This window comes from Vicugna pacos, chromosome 1 (genome assembly GCF_048564905.1).
Source record: "Vicugna pacos chromosome 1, VicPac4, whole genome shotgun sequence".
Lineage (NCBI taxonomy): Eukaryota > Metazoa > Chordata > Mammalia > Artiodactyla > Camelidae > Vicugna > Vicugna pacos.
In genome coordinates, this window is record NC_132987.1 from 15,373,983 (window position 1) to 15,390,471 (window position 16,489).

General features: G+C 48.0%; 1 protein-coding gene across 1 annotated transcript in view; it reads left to right on the top strand.

The window, feature by feature from the left end:
* EPHB1 (EPH receptor B1) overlaps nt 1-16,489 on the top strand; it is a 408,827-nt gene that overhangs the window by 304,308 nt on the left and 88,030 nt on the right. Inside the window, exon 6 of the mRNA XM_006214554.4 lies at nt 15,254-15,378. Within this exon, the coding sequence (XP_006214616.1) occupies nt 15,254-15,378 (125 nt within the window). The remainder of the gene's footprint in view (nt 1-15,253; nt 15,379-16,489) is intronic.

The following is a 16,489-nucleotide window of genomic DNA, read 5'->3' on the forward strand; positions in this document are numbered from 1 at the left end:
TCTCTTTTTATTCCCCTCCTTTTTTCCTCCCAGACAGAGAAAATGCTTTATCTATCCAAAAGAGCTCAGGGGAACAAGCACACATTCCTGCCCCTGTGAGCCTGTCTGCCCCAGACAAGACCCTGGTGTGTGTATTGCCCCTCTGAGCCATACTAGTTACAAGGACGACGTAATGAGTTCCTGAGTGTGCATGAGTTTTTGGCATGCGTGGGCCGTATTTCTCCTGATAGACTAAGGGCTCCAGAGGGAAAAGGCTAGGGCTCCTTGCTCACATCCCCTTGCACCTCCACATGGTGTCTGTCCTCTGTCCCAGGGTAGCCTGGCATGCCTGATATAATGTTCACCCTCTACTGACACCTCATTAACCCAGTGGGCTGGCTTTGTTTGCAGGAACAGGTTTGCATGTGGGGAAGGGCTCTTGTGAAGAGGTGCATGTGTGAGAGGGAGCTGGATGAAGACAGGACCTCCTGGTGTCTATTGGCTCATCTGGTGTCCTAGAAAGGTGGGAGGGCAAGGAGGGCAAGGATAGTGGCTTTGCAGGAGGCTGGCAGTGAGATCTGAGGCGCACGTAAGCAGCCACGAGGCTCCCGAGGAGGTGCTGTAGCTCAGCTGGGCGGTGGGCTGGGTCAGGGGGTTGAGTGGGGCCCTGCCTGAGGAGACACAGGCCCACAGCCCCACAGGGAGGGCGCTGGGAGTCTGGCTTAGTGGGCAGCTTTCCTAGGAGGTTCTTGCAGGCAGCAGACATGGAAAACAAAGAAACCAAAGCAAGAGAAGGAGTGGATGGTTTGCAAAGGCGTGAGAGACATGCCGGGGGCTCCCAGAAGTGCACAAGGATGGCGAGTTCAGTTCTGCACATGCGCGACTTGGGGAGGTTCTGAGCACTCAAGTCGAGGTGTTATTTATGCAGTTGGACATTCAGGCTTCTATCTTCTCTGTAGGTGGGAGATAAGCTTGGTGCTGAGTGTGAAAGAGGAGGCACTGGGGTTGAAGGTTTAAGAAAAAAATTTTAAGTTTGGCAGTCTGTTGCCCAGAATGGGAGAAGGAATGGTCCAGAGAAATTCAGCAGTTTCAGAAAGGGTTTTGAAGGCTCATCCGAAGTCAGTGATCTTGTATTTACATAGCTGCCCACCTGCCCGGTTCTGTGACTTTCTCAGCAGCGCCCGGCTGTTCTGAGCAGACCCTGAGTTTTACTGTTGCACCCTGTGGCAGGGTAGAGGCAGCTCACAACCCAGGCTAAGGGGGGCATTGTCAGTTCCATCATTGCCGAATAGAACCCACACTGAAGAATGGGGACAGGAATTAGGAAAGGGCTCTGCACTGGGAGGAAGCGAAGGCCGAGGGCCAGAGGAGGCGGAGGGGGGCGGCGGGCTCGTCAGAGGCGGCCCTGGGTGGAAGCTTGCGTTCCAGAAGCATACTTGAATGCGCGGCTTTGAAAAGGGAGCAGCTTCAGGTGAAGCCTAGCCCAAGTGCCCGGCAGGAGAGGGCAGACAGGGAAGCGCTGTGGGGGTCGGGGAAGCGAGAGTGCGCTGTTCAGGCAGACATTGGAGTCACCCACAGGGGCAAGGCTCAGGTTGAGAAGGAGACAGTGGACGCGCAAGGCTTCAGTGAGTCGGGGAGCGGTGGTGGGTAGGTAGCGTGCTGGGCGGTCCCAAGTGCAGGGAGCAGCGGCCCCACCGGCTGGCATCCGTAAAGAAGGTGCAGGAGATGCCGAGCAGTGGTAGACGGGAACAAGGACACCGCCCACCTCCTGATCCTGAGATGTGTCGGGTATAACGTCATAAACTGCCACCGTTGAGAGCGTGGCAGGGCAGAGGTGTCTGCAGGGAGACCCACTGCTTCCTACGGTGGCCATTGGAGGGAATGTTCTGGAAAGAGCCAGGTGGAGGCCACAGGGGAGTTTCCTGATTCTGGACCAGCCATTTGGAGGGTGCGGGGCAGAGGCGTGCATCATGGTGGAGGGGAAGTCAGGGTCAAGAGGAAGGAGGGATGGTGGTGTGCAGGGAGGGGCTCAGAGCTGGGCTTTGCAGATGGAATCCTGCCTGCAGAAAGGGGGGCTCTTGGTGCTAAGGCCAGAAGACTTTGACCTCTAGGCCTGGGGAGGGTTGTCACAGTGGCTGCAGCCGCAGCTCCCCCACCTGGTGTTGGTGGTGGTGGTGTCAGGCTTCGGGGGGGGTGGTGTGTTCCCCGGCTGTGGTGGGTGCTCTGCTGAATGTATGTGAGTGAGAACCAGGGAGTCACGGGGCGCACAAGGCTGTGTGCTCACCCCTCTGGCCTCTCAGTGCTGACGTTTCTAATGAACTGCCTTCTGTGATCAAAAGGTCATTGCTCAGGTCCCACACCAGAAAGGATGACAGGCCTGTGGGAGACAGAGAGGAGCCATGTGCCTCAGCTTCCATCAGAGCCACCCTGGGGCACCTGCCTAGGATGGGTGCCATCTGGCAAGAACCCCCATTGCTCAAGGTTGCTTCACAGCCTCCTACCACTACAGGGCACAGCACTCCCATTGCTGCCTTTTTCTGGTTCCCCTAGCAGGAAGAAGGAACAGAGAGAAAATGCCAGGCAGGGGTGATCCCGGGGGCAGAGGGATCCCAGGACACCAGTAGCCAGGATGCCTCGCCCTCCTGCCATAGGGCTCTGCACACGCCCACCTCTCTGTGGGGACCCAGATCTCTTTGAGGGATCAGAGGTCCAGAGGACAGTGCCCACCCATGAATGAGGGGACCCTGACTGCAATGCTCAGCATGCTGGGCAACCCCCGCCCAGGGCTCTGACAGTGCTGGGTGCTTGAGTGTAGATGGAGGGGAGAGAGCCGGCATCCATCTCAGGGACAGGAGCTGGGCTGTTTCTGCCCTGCTCTAGCCCGCTGGGGACCTCCGGGAGTCACTTTCTCTTTCCATAACTTGTAAGAATTGACAGAAAACTGAATAACCTCAGCTATCCTTTTAAAATTTAGCATTCTAATTTCTAGATTTCTAGACAGTTTTCAAACTTGAGTTTGCATCAGAATCCCCTGGAGGGCTTGTTAAAACTCAGGCCCCACCTCCAGAGTTTCTCATTCAGTAGGGCTGGGGTATTTCTTACCAGTTCCCAGGTGATGCTGATCCGGGAGCTCGTTTTGGGAATTAGCCGGGTCAGATAGATGATCGCAATAATGAACCTACCCCGCCATCAGAGGTCGTATCAGAAACGAGGGCCTCTGCTGTAAACCCACAGCCTCAGAGCAGCCCGCAGCCCCCAGCCCCCACTGCCACACCTTCCCTTGGCTTAAAACCAAACCTTTAGTGGACAGACCAGTGAAGGAGGCTCCTCTCTGGGGGTGTGGGGCTGATTCAGCCACCCAGGCTGGAAGCCCTCACTTTCTCTCCTACTCACGCTTGAATGAGCCTGTGACAAGACTCAGCCAGTATTCAGCAGCGTCCAACTGATGCCTCCTTCCACCCCAAGCAGTCCTCTGTCCCCAGGTGACTCAAGGTAGAGAGGGAAATTGGAAGGAGATGTCAGGGTCATCTCAAGCCACAGCCCAGAGCAAAAGCAGAGAAGCCAATGTCCACAGGAGGAGAAAACAATTAGAAAAATAATTAATTCTGCTTTTGTATTCATATCCAGCCTCCAAATGAATTGCTTATTTGTTTAATTTACTTTGACCAGAAGTGTTACTGCACCAAAAATATTTAATGAGTCAGGCTTCTTAATGGAAAATTCAAGCCTATTTGTGCAGTGAAATGAGTTTTCATCAACAGAGGGAGAACCGTGATCTAAGCAGTACCTTCTCGACGGGTTCGTCTGCTAGAAAAGGGGCAGTGGAAAAAGCATGAGTCCTCTACGCGCAGTTCATCCTTTGCACAGTTCATCCGTGTGCAAATTTCTCTTTGTGATCATACTCGTGGGCCTGATGTCTTTAGCTGACATTTAAATGCAGATTTTGGTTTTTCTCTAAGAATGTAGTTCAAATAAGGAAAAGATAACCTTTCACCCTCAGCAGCTCGTATTCAGTCCCATCATCCATGCCTTTTAGGAACTAATGGAATTTAATCTGAGGGCTCAGGGGGGCTTCTGCAGGCGGCCTGGGAGTTTTGGATCTCTCCGTGAAACCTTCAGGGTCCGGGCTGGGGAGACAGGAAATGGACTGGCCTCGGGGCTCTGGGACTTCTGCTTCTGACTCACCCAGAGCAGCTCTGCATCATTCTGTTCTCCACTTGATGCTTCAAGGAGTCTTTTCTTGGGAGAAAGGATTCCACAGCTTAAAAAGAAAAGAGGCTAGGAAAGCACTCATGTTAGGGGAATATCTCAGCTGAGACATCCCAGTGGGATGGGAATGGCCCCAGCCTCCCCAGTTTCTGCCTCTGAGATCAAGAAGCACCCCTGTCCCTGCTCCCTGCTCCCCTAGGACCGCTATATTCAGACATGCTCCATATTCCTTCCCAGGTACAGGCTGCAGAATCACAGCCCTGCCCCACCTCTCCGCACATTTTTCTCCTTTAAAGGCCAGTGTCCACATTTGCTGCAGCTATGCCATTTTCTGACCCCTTTAACTTCCAGCGCCTTTAGGGAAGAGCCCGCAATCATTCCAGTAAGGGCAAACTTTTACTGAACATCGATCGTGTTGCTGACACAGTGGGAAGAGTCTAAAAACATGACTTCTGCCCTAAAGAGTTTATTCCAGTGATGGAGACCCGAGAGGAGCACCTGGAAAGTTAGATCCCAGTGCACTGTGTCCCAAGGTGGCAATTATAGCCCCTTGAGGGTTATTAAAAATAAAGACTTTAAGTTGGGAGGAGGGGTGGGACCCTCTGGTGGGTGTAGTCTGGCACAGCTAAGCCAAGGCAGTGTGTGACCTGATCTGTACCTTTGAAGGCTGGTAGGACTATGAAGAGAGGTGGCCGTAGTGGGTGTTCCTGCAGGCAGAGATCCCCGAAGCTGAGTTCTGCTGGCACTTGGTGAGTGGAGCCTTGAGATGAGGACAGCGGGTTCCTGAGAGGGAGTGGAGGGAGGCAGCCTGGACTGGCCAGTGACTGCCACAAGGGGAAATGTTAGGGAGGTAGTTGGGGCTTTTCCCACTGGGCAGCCATTGGAGGTTTTTGAGCATCAGAGGAAGTGGATAAAAAGAGCTTTGGAAAGGTTAATCTGGCCACAGCATACTTTAAAGTGAAGAAGATGAGAGATGGACAAGGGAGTTGGGACAGGATATTAGGTGTAAGGAGATACGGGTGACAAGACCTGGAGACAGGTGGACACGGAGCCGAGGGAACATGGTGACTCCTGGGCCCAAGTCACACCATCTGATGGGTGAGTCATGCCCCTCCCCTCCCCACTGTCACAAGCTCTCCTTGTCCTCAAGGACAAGGTAGCCCAGCGTTTATTTCCTTGATTACTTCCCAGAAAAACTTCAGGTCACCTTGAGATGTTCCAGGAAAGCATCTCTCTTCTGGAACATTTATCACACCAACCTCTGGGGAACCGTGCTGTTAGCCTTCCCTTTCTCCAAGCCCATTCTCATTCATTGCTCCACACTGACTGGGTTGACGTGTTTATCCCCTCAAAGTTATTTATCAGACAAATATCCAAGGCTTGTCACTGGATCATGCTTTTCACATTTACCTTGGGGAACTACGCCCAGGGATTGATTTGCATATGTGAACCGTGGTGGACCCAGAAGGAGACTTTGGGGTGGTGGCCGAGTCCCCTGGCCTGGCAGACTGGATCTAGTTGGAAGGAGCCATGGACCACACAGGGCACATCCTCAGGATGTTTGGAAATTTCAGAACATCAGGGTTAAAATTCCTATTTTACAGTTGAAGAAGTAGAGGTCCAGAGAAGTTAAATAACCTTCACCCAAGATCACACAGCGAGCAGACGGCAGGGCCAGAATGGGACCCCTCGTCTCGCTGCAGCATCTGTGGAGCCCTGAGCATAGCCCTTCTCTATTTTGGCTAATTCCTGTTGCCCTGGGCTGGGACCCTTGGCTCCTGACTCTTCCTTATCGCCCTTGTTTTTCCTCACAGCTGAGACCTCTCTTGTAGATTGCAGACGGTTAGTCCGGAGGGGATGGTAGAGCTCAGTGGTAGAATGCATCCTTAGTGTGCACGAGGTCCTGGGTTCCTTCCCCAGTACCTCCATTAAAACAAATAAATAAATAAACCTAATTACCCCCCCCCAAAAAATTGAAAAAAAAAAAAGCAAACAGGTGGTTAGTCCAAGGATGATTTGGCCAGGAAATTCTGTTCTACAAAAATAGAAGAGGTTAGTGTTACCACATGATCCAGCAGTTCCTGTCCTAGATAGACCCAAGAGAAATGCAAACGTTAAGTCCACAAAGAAACTTGTATGTGAATGTTCTTAGCAGCATTATTTACAATCGTCAAAATGTGGAAACAACCCAAATGTCCAACAAATCATGGACGTTTGTCCTAGAAACAGCAGTGCCCAGGATGATACAAGGGGTGATGATAAACCTCAGATGCACACTGTCCAGGCTGGGGCAGCCACATTGCTCCGAGGAGTCCCAAAGGGTCCCTGAGAGGGCCTCCCCACCACGAACCACGTGAAGAGACTGAGGAAAGCTTCCCCTCCACACACACCCAGCATGCGTTATTTTGAGGATGGCAATGAGCTCTCATCCTTGGGAGGCTCAGATAGGAAAGCCCTCTACCTCAAGAGACCATTTGCCTTCCAGGAAGTTTGCTGGTCTTGTTATCTGAACCCAGGTAGAAGGGACTCAGCTGTGACCTGCACCCTGCTCTAGGGCGGCTGAGAGGTGACCTCACAGCAAGGTTGTCCCTGGCATGACTTCCACCCGCAGAAGCAACACCGTCTTCCCTTTCAGACAAGACTTGCTGAACTCTGAAAACCCAAGTTCCACATTGTTATACCTCTTCAAACATCTTACTCCAACCGATAAACTTCATTTTGAATGTATGTGTGTTTTGCTACTATTGGTCTCCAGAACTCCTGATACTTTTGATGTCTTAAATTATTTTACCACACTAAATGGTTACATCATTTCTTATGTCCCCAAATGGATTGTGGTGATAACTGTTGAAAGAATTCTTTTTTTTAACATTTTTTCTTGATTTATAATCGTTTTACAATGTTGTGTCAAATTCCAGTGTAGAGCACAATTTTTCAGTTATACATGAACATATATATATTCATTGTCACATTCCTTGCTCTGTGGGCTACCATAAGATCTTGTATATATTTCCTTGTGCTGTACAGTATAATCTTGTTTATCTATTCTACAATTTTGAAATCCCAGTCTCTCTTTTCCCACCCCCCACCCCCTTGGCAACCACAAGTTTGTATTCTATGTCTATGAGTCTATTTCTGTTCTGTACTTATGCTTTGTTTGTTTTTTGTTTTGTTTTGTTTTTTGTTTTATTTTTAGATTCCACATATGAGCGATCTCATATGGTATTTTTCTTTCTCTTTTTGGCTTACTTCACTTAGAATGACATTCTCTAGGAGCATCCATGTTGCTGCAAATGGCGTTATGTTGTCGGTTTTTATGGCTGAATAGTATTCCATTGTATAAATATACCACATCTTCTTTATCCAGTCACCTGTTGATGGATATTTAGGCTGTTTCCATGTTTTGGCTATTGTAAATAGTGCTGCTATGAACATTGGGGTGCAGGTGTCATCCTGAAGTAGATTTCCTTCTGGATAAAAGCCCAGGAGTGGGATTCCTGGGTCATACAGTAAGTCTATTCCTAGTCTTTTGAGGAATCTGCACACTGTTTTCCATAGTGGCTGCACCAAACTGCATTCCCACCAGCAGTGTAGGAGCATTTCCCTTTCTCCACAGCCTCTCCAGCATTTGTCATTTGTGGATTTTTGAATGACGGCCATTCTGACTGGTGTGAGGTGATACCTCATTGTAGTTTTGATTTGCATTTCTCTGATAATTAGTGATACTGAGCATCTTTTCATGTGCCTTTTGATCATTTGTATGTCTTCCTTGGAGAATTGCTTGTTTAGGTCTTCTGCCCATTTTTAGATTGGGTTGTTTATTTTTTTCTTATTGAGTCATATGAACTGCTTATATATTCTGGAGATCAAGCCTTTGTCGGTTTCATTTGCAAAAATTTTTTCCCATTCTGTAGGTTGTCTTTTTGTTTTACTTATGATTTCCTTATAGACCAATGGAACAGAATAGAGAGCCCAGAAATGAACCCACAAACTTTTGGTCAACTAATCTTCAACAAAGGAGGCAAGAATATACAATGGAATAAAGACAGTCTCTTCAGCAAATGGTGTTGGGAAAACTGGACAGCAGCATGTAAATCAATGAAGCTAGAACACTCCCTTACACCATACACAAAAATCAACTCAAAATGGATCAAAGACTTAAACATAAGACAAGATACAGTAAACCTCCTAGAGGAAAATACAGGCAAAACATTATCTGACATACATCTCAAAAGTTTTCTCCTAGAAGAAATAAAAGCAAGAATAAACAAATGGGATCTAATGAAACTTACAAGCTTTTGCACAGCAAAGAAAGACTTCCTTTTACACAAAAATCAATGAAGACGTTAGGAAGTAATTTTTGATAAGCAAACATAATGTTTTAGAACTTCATAACTGTCCTAGGGAAAAAGCGTCAACTCATTCTCACATTTTGGAATCTGACACGCTTAGTTGTGGGGGGGAAATGCCCCTAGCAAATAAGGAAAACAAAATGAGTAAGGGAAAACTTTGAACATGACTGAGTCAGTAACTACATTAAAAGGTCAAGGAATGTCATAAATATAAAATAATATGGTCCAGGTGAACCTGGGATAGGAGATTGATGCTCCACATGTGAAGATTCCAAGGTCCAGATTTTGGGTTATTAATTTCTGAGATAGATTCACGCCACACCCCCAAGACCCAGCCTGAGTCTCACAGGAGTGCAGTCCTTACGAACTCCTTTGGAATCCTTCTTACAAGTGGAGAGCTAGCTGATGCTCTTCCAGGTCTCATCCATGTGCCACTGGCAGTTTGGGCTGATGCTTGTCCATTGTCACTTGTGAGTTCTTTCGTCGCTTGCAATTTGGGCCAACCTATCCCTGCAGTTTAATCTACATTTCACTTGTCAGTTCAGGCAAGAGCATTCTGTGCTGTCTGTGATATACTACCTTAGATCTGTCTGCTTCAAAAGCAATTTGGGAGTAAGTTCTTCCCGAAGTCTTCCTTGACAAAAACAGAGAAGGCTCACTCAGTCTGCCTTTGCATTGTCTCCATCCCTGAGCCCCTTGACCAATGACGTTCAAGTCTCTACTTGTGACACATTTAAAGGGCTTCTTTTTATTGGCTGTAGATGTTCTTTCAGACACTCCTGGTTCTGATTCTGTTTGCTTGTTGATTTTCCTCAGTGCCTGACAAGACACTTGTCCTTCCTTCCCCTCCCTCGTCTTCAAATCTTGGCTTCCTTTTGGGTTCACCTCTGTATTTGATTGAGGAGTGCAGAGCAATTTTGATTGTGTTTGGGTTTTTTGAGCTCTGCCTTTATGGGCCAATCAGATCTTTCTGGATCCTTCAGTACCATCTTTCCAAATAGCCCCTAGGCTAATTTTTGTCCTCACTTTTTCTAAAGAAAGGTCTATATTTGCTTATTTGCTAAATTTTCATAATTTTCATCTTCTATCCATAGAATGTTTAATTTAGTCAAAAGCATTCTGTGTGCTTGTGTGGGAGAGACTCATTCAAGCATTCAGTGAAACTGTTCCTTCATCTGAGGATGCAGGTTTATGGAGAAAAGACAGCTGACCGGGACTTACTGTTCAAACCATCGAATTCAGGGGTCCCAGGGGGCTGCTTCTTTGAATGAATCTTCCCGTCCCTTCTTAATCTGCCTTAGTTTTGCTAGAAGTCGGTGTCTGAGTGGATACCTGAGCCCTTTTTGATTTTTCTGTTTCGTCTGAAGGCTTTATAGCATGTAAAACACCAGATCTAGATGTGGCATTTGCACTTGGAGAAAGAAAGAAAGAAACAAACAAACCCGTCACAGTCGGTGATCACCGGTGGCAGAATACCAAATGTGAGCTGTGCCTGATTTTCAGGGAGGAGAATACCCAGTACTTTCTTACTTTCTCCCCTGTTCAAAATCCCGTCTCTATTAAACTGTAAGACATTTCGAGTGACCTCTTTGAGGATAAATAGCCCACCAAGGGGTCTGTGACACTGCTGTCATCCCCATAAACCTAAGAAACGCTGGCAGCAGTGACTGTTACTCTGGCAGCTTCTCCTGGATCTGTGCGCTGCTGATTGGCCGCTGGGAGGTCCTTGCATCTGCGTAATAGGGCGTGCCTCTCGGTGGGTGTGGCTCTCCGTTGCCTCTGGAACATCCTACAGAATGATTGCCTTTTTCTCGTCTGACCCCAACCAGGACTTCGCGGCAGGACTGTGACTTCTTCTTTTTTTTTTTTTTTTTTTCAATTATTTTTTCATCTTTTTTTGGAGGAGGTAATTAGGTTCTTCATTTTTGTGTGTGTGTTTGTGTGGGAGGAGGTAATTAGGTTTATTTATTTATTTATTCTTAGAGGAGGTGCTGGGGATTGAACCCAGGACCTCATGCATGCTGAACATGCTCTCTACCACTTGAGCTCTACTACCCTCCTAGGGTTGTGACTTTCTCATTTGTCCTTCTGTCCTGGGTGGTCAGAGCCAGGGGCTGGCACAATGGTTGGCAAACATGAGTTTTGAATGATGGCTTTCCAGGGATTCGAGGCAAAGAAGAGAACCAAACCCATCAAAATCCTCAAGATTAGTCTTTCCAATTTTTTTCTTGTTTTTGGGGGGGATGGGTGTGGGAAGAGGTAATTAGGTTTATTTATGTATTTATTTAATGGAGGTACTGGGGATTAAACCCAGGGACTCATGCGTGCTAGGCATGAGCTCTGCCACTGAGCTCTACCCTCCCCGCTTTCTAATTTCTAATACGTGATGCTTCAGCTCTCAAGGCAGAAAGGATCCTGAACGCCTACATGGCACTGACATGACCGACACCGTGTGGATCAAGTCGTGTTTCCAGGGCAGCTCTTTCAGTCTGGTGGGGGAGGGGACTTTGGGGGACTATTATCCCCTCCCCATCCTGGTGGATTCAGCAGGGTCCCAAACCATCCCGACGGACACCAGAACACCGCCTCATCTTCCCCGAGGTGACTTCACCCTCTCCCGGGGCTCTGCGCCGCGCACACAGGTCTTGGGGGAAAAAGAGCCTTGGGCCAGCCACCCCATTAATCATCCAGCCTACGCTAAAGCTGCCCTCGGTTCCTCGTTTCACTTCAGTGGCTCAGCAGCCGCATCCCACACGTCCTGCCCTCCCGGAACGGAGACTCCCGCTTCACTTCTAGGCAACCGCACCGTGGTTCTCCTCCCACTTCACTGGCCTTTCTTTCTCAGGCCCCTTGGTGGCTTTCCCTCATCTCCTGAATCTCAGAATATATATTCTCTTCTGCTCCTTTTCTTGGTGGTCTCTTGTTATTTCCGGTGCTTTCAGTATCTTTGTGATACTGATGACTTCAGTTTTATGACTCCAGCCTGGACCTCTTCTGCGTGCATCTGCCTCCTCGGCGGCTACTCTGGGACATCCCGGATGTCTCAAAGCGAACAGGGCCAAAGCGGAGCGCCCGGTCTTTCCTCCCACACTGCCTGTGCCGACATCTCCCCTGATCTCAGTTGATAACACCCACTTTTCCAGCTGCTCAGAACAGAAACCTGGGAGCCATTTTGATTCTTCTGTGTCTTCCACATCCCACAGCCATTGAGACAGTCTAAATATATTCAGAATCTGACCACCTCCACTCTCACCACCTCCACCACCGTGAGCCTGGTCCAAGTCACCACACCCTTCCAGCTGGATTAGTGCAGTAGTGCTGGGAGGATTCTTTCAGCTTTCACACGGCCCCTGCGCTCTATTCGCAATGCAGCAGGGGGGGTTCTGTCAACGTGTAAGTCACATGATGTCACTCCTTTGTTCACGACCCTCCCATGGGTCTTCACTGCACTCAGTAGGAGCCAGCATCCTCTCAGTGTCTCTCAGGGCCCTACCATCTGTGGCCTCTTCTCTCCATCAGTCCCACTGGCTCTTTGCTGTTGCCCTGAAATGCCAGGCTGCTCCCAGATCAAACTTTGCCCTGGCCTCTCCCCATCACATGCTTTTCTCCCAGGTATCTGGCTGGCTCCCTTCCTCCTGTGCTCCTAAACCTACTTCTCAGGCAGGGCTTGGCTGACCACATGGTTTAGAACGCAGCCTTCATCCAGCCAGCCTCCTACATTTTGGCTTCCCGGGTCCCTTCCCTGCATCCCTATCCATTCTGTATCTCCTCTTCCCATTGTATTTAATATTTTTAACATACATTGTGGTTTATTTATTTATTGTCTCTGAATCCCTCCACTAGAAGATAAGCTCTATGAAGGCAAGAAATTTTAATTTGCTCACAGTGGCATCTCTAGAATCTAAGACAGTTACTGGCACGTGACAGTTGCTCAGTAAATATTTGCTTAAATAAATAGTGTATCTGGGCCATGAGACTAAGTTGGAAGGAAGAGAAGATGCATTTGATGGTTGAACCAGGATCAAAAATGATTTCAACTTACTAGATTAATAGGCCAGATTTGACACCGTAAAGATACCTAGAGACATGTAAATCCCTGGAGTCAAAGCCCGAAGTCAACCCTGTACACCAAAGATGAGGAGCGTACCATGGGAAAACCTGAGGGTTATATTTGACTATGGTTTCAAAATCAAACAGTGGGGACATGTTTTTGAAGCAAAGGCTAATGGTCACGTTAATAGATGTATAGTACACAGATCATGGTGGATATTAGTTTTACTCTAATCTTTGCTGTTCAAACAGCAGTGAGAGAATTGAGTTCACCTCTGAGCCTCACGCCTAGAGAGATTTAGATAACATGAGCCCCATTTGGAAAAGAGCAGATCATGGGAGAAATGTTCACAGTATCTGGCCATTCTTTGCAGTGGGAAAAACTCAGGGGAGACCTAACTAGTTTCTTGAACTTTTTGACAAGCCATTCCGTGGAAGAGGGAACATTCTATATTACTTCAGTTGGCAGAGCTGAGACCAGGGGGAAGAAGACATATTTCAGATATGAATAAGGAAGACGTGCAGATTGGTGAGTGCTACCCAGGTATGGAGCAGCGGTTCCTAGGGACAATGAGCCTCCCATCCCTGGGGATGCAGCAGGGCTGGGCAGAGACTACTTGACAGGGGACTTCAGGACTGCATCAATTCAGGTCCTCCACGAAGCAGATGCCAAGATGGTATTAGATGTGCCAGAGATTTTCTGGGAAAATAAGAGGCTGGGAGAGCCATCAGACCACAACAAAGCCTAATCCTTCCAAAGGAGAGAGAGAAGGAAGGAGGATTGGATGGGAAGAGTCTTAGACTGCCACGAGTACAAGGAAGCACTGGGAAGTCCAATGGGGAGTGCTTGAGCGAAAGTCGTCCATCAGAAGAGTCAGGAATGGACCTACCGTAGCATCCTTGCCACTCTCAGCCGTTGGCTGGGAGCAGCATGTGGGAAGCAGGCTCTGTGTGGATGTGGTGATGGACTGCAGAATGCAGAGCTGGGCCTGTTAGGCAGTGATGCTCCCAAGAGTAGGAGCTCTGAGAGGCACATTTTTGAGGCCATCACAAGGTCTCTAATGGGAACCAGGCAAAATCCCAGGCAGACACTCTGAGTCTAAGGGCTCCTCACGGCACCCCTCACACTGTGCTCTCCTATGGCTCTCTGGACTGTGAGCATCTTCAGAACAAGTGCCCTGCATCTCCACCTCGGCCGGGGGCTCGTATAGTAGGTGCCCACTGAGAGTCCAGCAGATCGCAGAGAACGTGGTAACCCCTGTGACCCGGTAGCCATGCTCTGCAATTTCAGGTCTTGGAGGGGAATCTGTTAACTTAGAATGGGGATAGTAAATGTCGCTCAGCCATGGTCCCCAGAGAAACCCTTGGAAAGTGGAGTTTGTGCGAGGAAACGACCTTCATCACTGCAGAAGCACCAGGACCAAACGGAACAGCCCCTGAGCAGAGCGCGGACTGCAGCCTCATCCATAACCCGCCTCCTCCCCTAGACAGAGAGCCCTCATTTATTATTTCGACTGTTTTCATTTTACACCGTGTGAAAAATGTCAAATTTGGAAATAAATAATCTTCTTTTTAAACGGAGATTTCAGAAGCACTTCGCAGATTTTGGAATGATTATTCTGTTTCCAAATGTTTGGTTGGTTCGTGTATCATTTCTTCATTTATATTTGTGAGCTCTTGATAGCAGACGGCCTCATTTGGAAAACTGATGGGAAGTCTAAGAGAACACTGTTGTTGGTCTGTGTTTGTGTCTTTTTGAGAGATACCCCCGTCTTTACTTTTTTAAAAAAAATTTTCCCCAATGTTATTCTTGAGCCACATTCGATTTTATCAGGTTTTCTCATTTTTGCCAAACTAGTGGGTGTGAAATGGCATCTCACTGAGTTTTTAAAAATTTTTAAATATTATTTACTTAATTTTTTTTTGGAGGGGCAGGTAATTAGTTTTATTCATCTATTTATTTAATGGAGGTACCAGGGCTTGAACCCAGGACCTCGTGCATGCTAGCTAGGCACACACTCTTCCACTGAACTACACCCTACCCCTTCTCTAACTTTCGAAACACAGCAAAATCTTACATGCCATCTCAGAAGGAGATATTTGCTAGAATGTTCCTTCCCACCACTCAGCAATTCCGATCTGACTAGTTCTGCTCTCTCGCTGTCATCCTTGCCCCCAGATTCTCTTCCCTGTGATGGCTCAGCCCATTACTGCAAGGCTGAAGTTCCTCCCACATTATCTACTCAAAACCACCCCATGGCTCCTCTTGTCCTAACGCCTGAAGCCTGGGCTTGTCCTGCTGGTCACGCTTTCCGTGCCTGACTCCAGCTTCCCCAGAGTTTCCACACTGTTTTCCTGTGATTCCTCTAACCACCTCTTTTTTCAAGCCTTGCTCGCTCCTGCCCAGAAAACACCATGTCTGCTCCAGCCCCTGCCCTCACACACGTTCTCCCATCCTAAATCGTCATCTTTTCTCTCCTTTGGTATCCAAACTCCATTCATTCTGCAAAACCCATGCGAAGTTCTGTAGATCCAGCTCAGCTGATGGGAAAGAAAGAAAGGGCAGGGTTCCAACCTTTCTCTGCCTACTTTTCTCTGAAAGATGGCACCTCTCATCTAGTCGAGAGTCTGCTCACCTGCCCTGTCTCTCCCTCTCTCCGCAGCCCCTTCCACTGTTCCCATCATGCACCAGGTCAGCGCCACCATGAGGAGCATCACCTTGTCTTGGCCACAGCCGGAACAGCCCAATGGCATCATCCTGGACTATGAGATCCGGTACTATGAGAAGGTGAGCCAGCTCACTGGGCTGTCAGGGATGGGGAGGACCAAGCCCATTCTCCCAGCCATGTGCTTGCTACACTAATGCAGTGGCTACAAAAGCACCTGGTGTCCCCTGAACCTTCTGAAGAGTTTGTGGCTTTGTAAATTAGTGTTTTTTTTAGCATTTTTGATCATTTACCTCCAATGTAAGATTGTTTATTTACAAATTGTATGCAGGTACTACTGCACCGAGCCATGTATGGAGGTTTAAAATATTTAAATGGAAATGTAAAAGGATGAGATTGAAATCAATGGAAATGGAAATTTATATATTATATATTAACTTCATTGACTGTTCTTTCACAGCTGCTGCTGCGCATGACTACAGGGCATGTGCTCCAAAAAAGAGGAAATGGTGCCCTGTGGAGTTGACCCCTGGGCTAGCTGTGGGGGAAGCAAGGCCTTCCGTCCACCATGATGACCTGTAGCTTTTGCAAAATCCCCAGAAAATATGGTACTTTCCCTACTGACCCAACACATAATTTGTACAAACACCAAATTTATTTATGTATTTGTTCAGGAAGTATTTATCGAGTGCCTGCTATATGGCGGGTACTATTCTAGGATAGATTAGTGATCAGAAGAAGGTTTCCTGCCCTCAAGAAGCTTACTGTCCAATAGAAGGAGACACACAATGAACAATGAATGTGACAAATAAGGTAATTATATAGTGTGTTTGGAAAAGCGGAGTGGAAAGAGGGGGCAAAGTAGATCAAGGTAAATGGGATCAGGAGGGTCAAGTTTGGAGGAGGAGTAGGTTGCAGAAATAAATACAAAAGTAAAAGTAGGCTTGTTGGAGGAGGTAAGTTCTAAGGAAAGACCTGAAGGAGGTACTGGTATTGTGAAGCAGGTATCTGGGGGAGAGAGAGCCTGTGCAAAGGCCCTGAGGCAGGATCATGATTGATGATTCATGGAGCAAGAAGGAGAGCAGTATGACTAGAGTGATGCAAGCAGTAGGGAAAGAGTAGACAGGGGAGAGGCAGTCAGAGGAGGCATTCATATTGGGCCTTAAGAACTTGAGCTTTTCCACTGAGTGAGGTAGGGATCTCTAGTGGGGTTTGGAATAGAGGAGACACAAA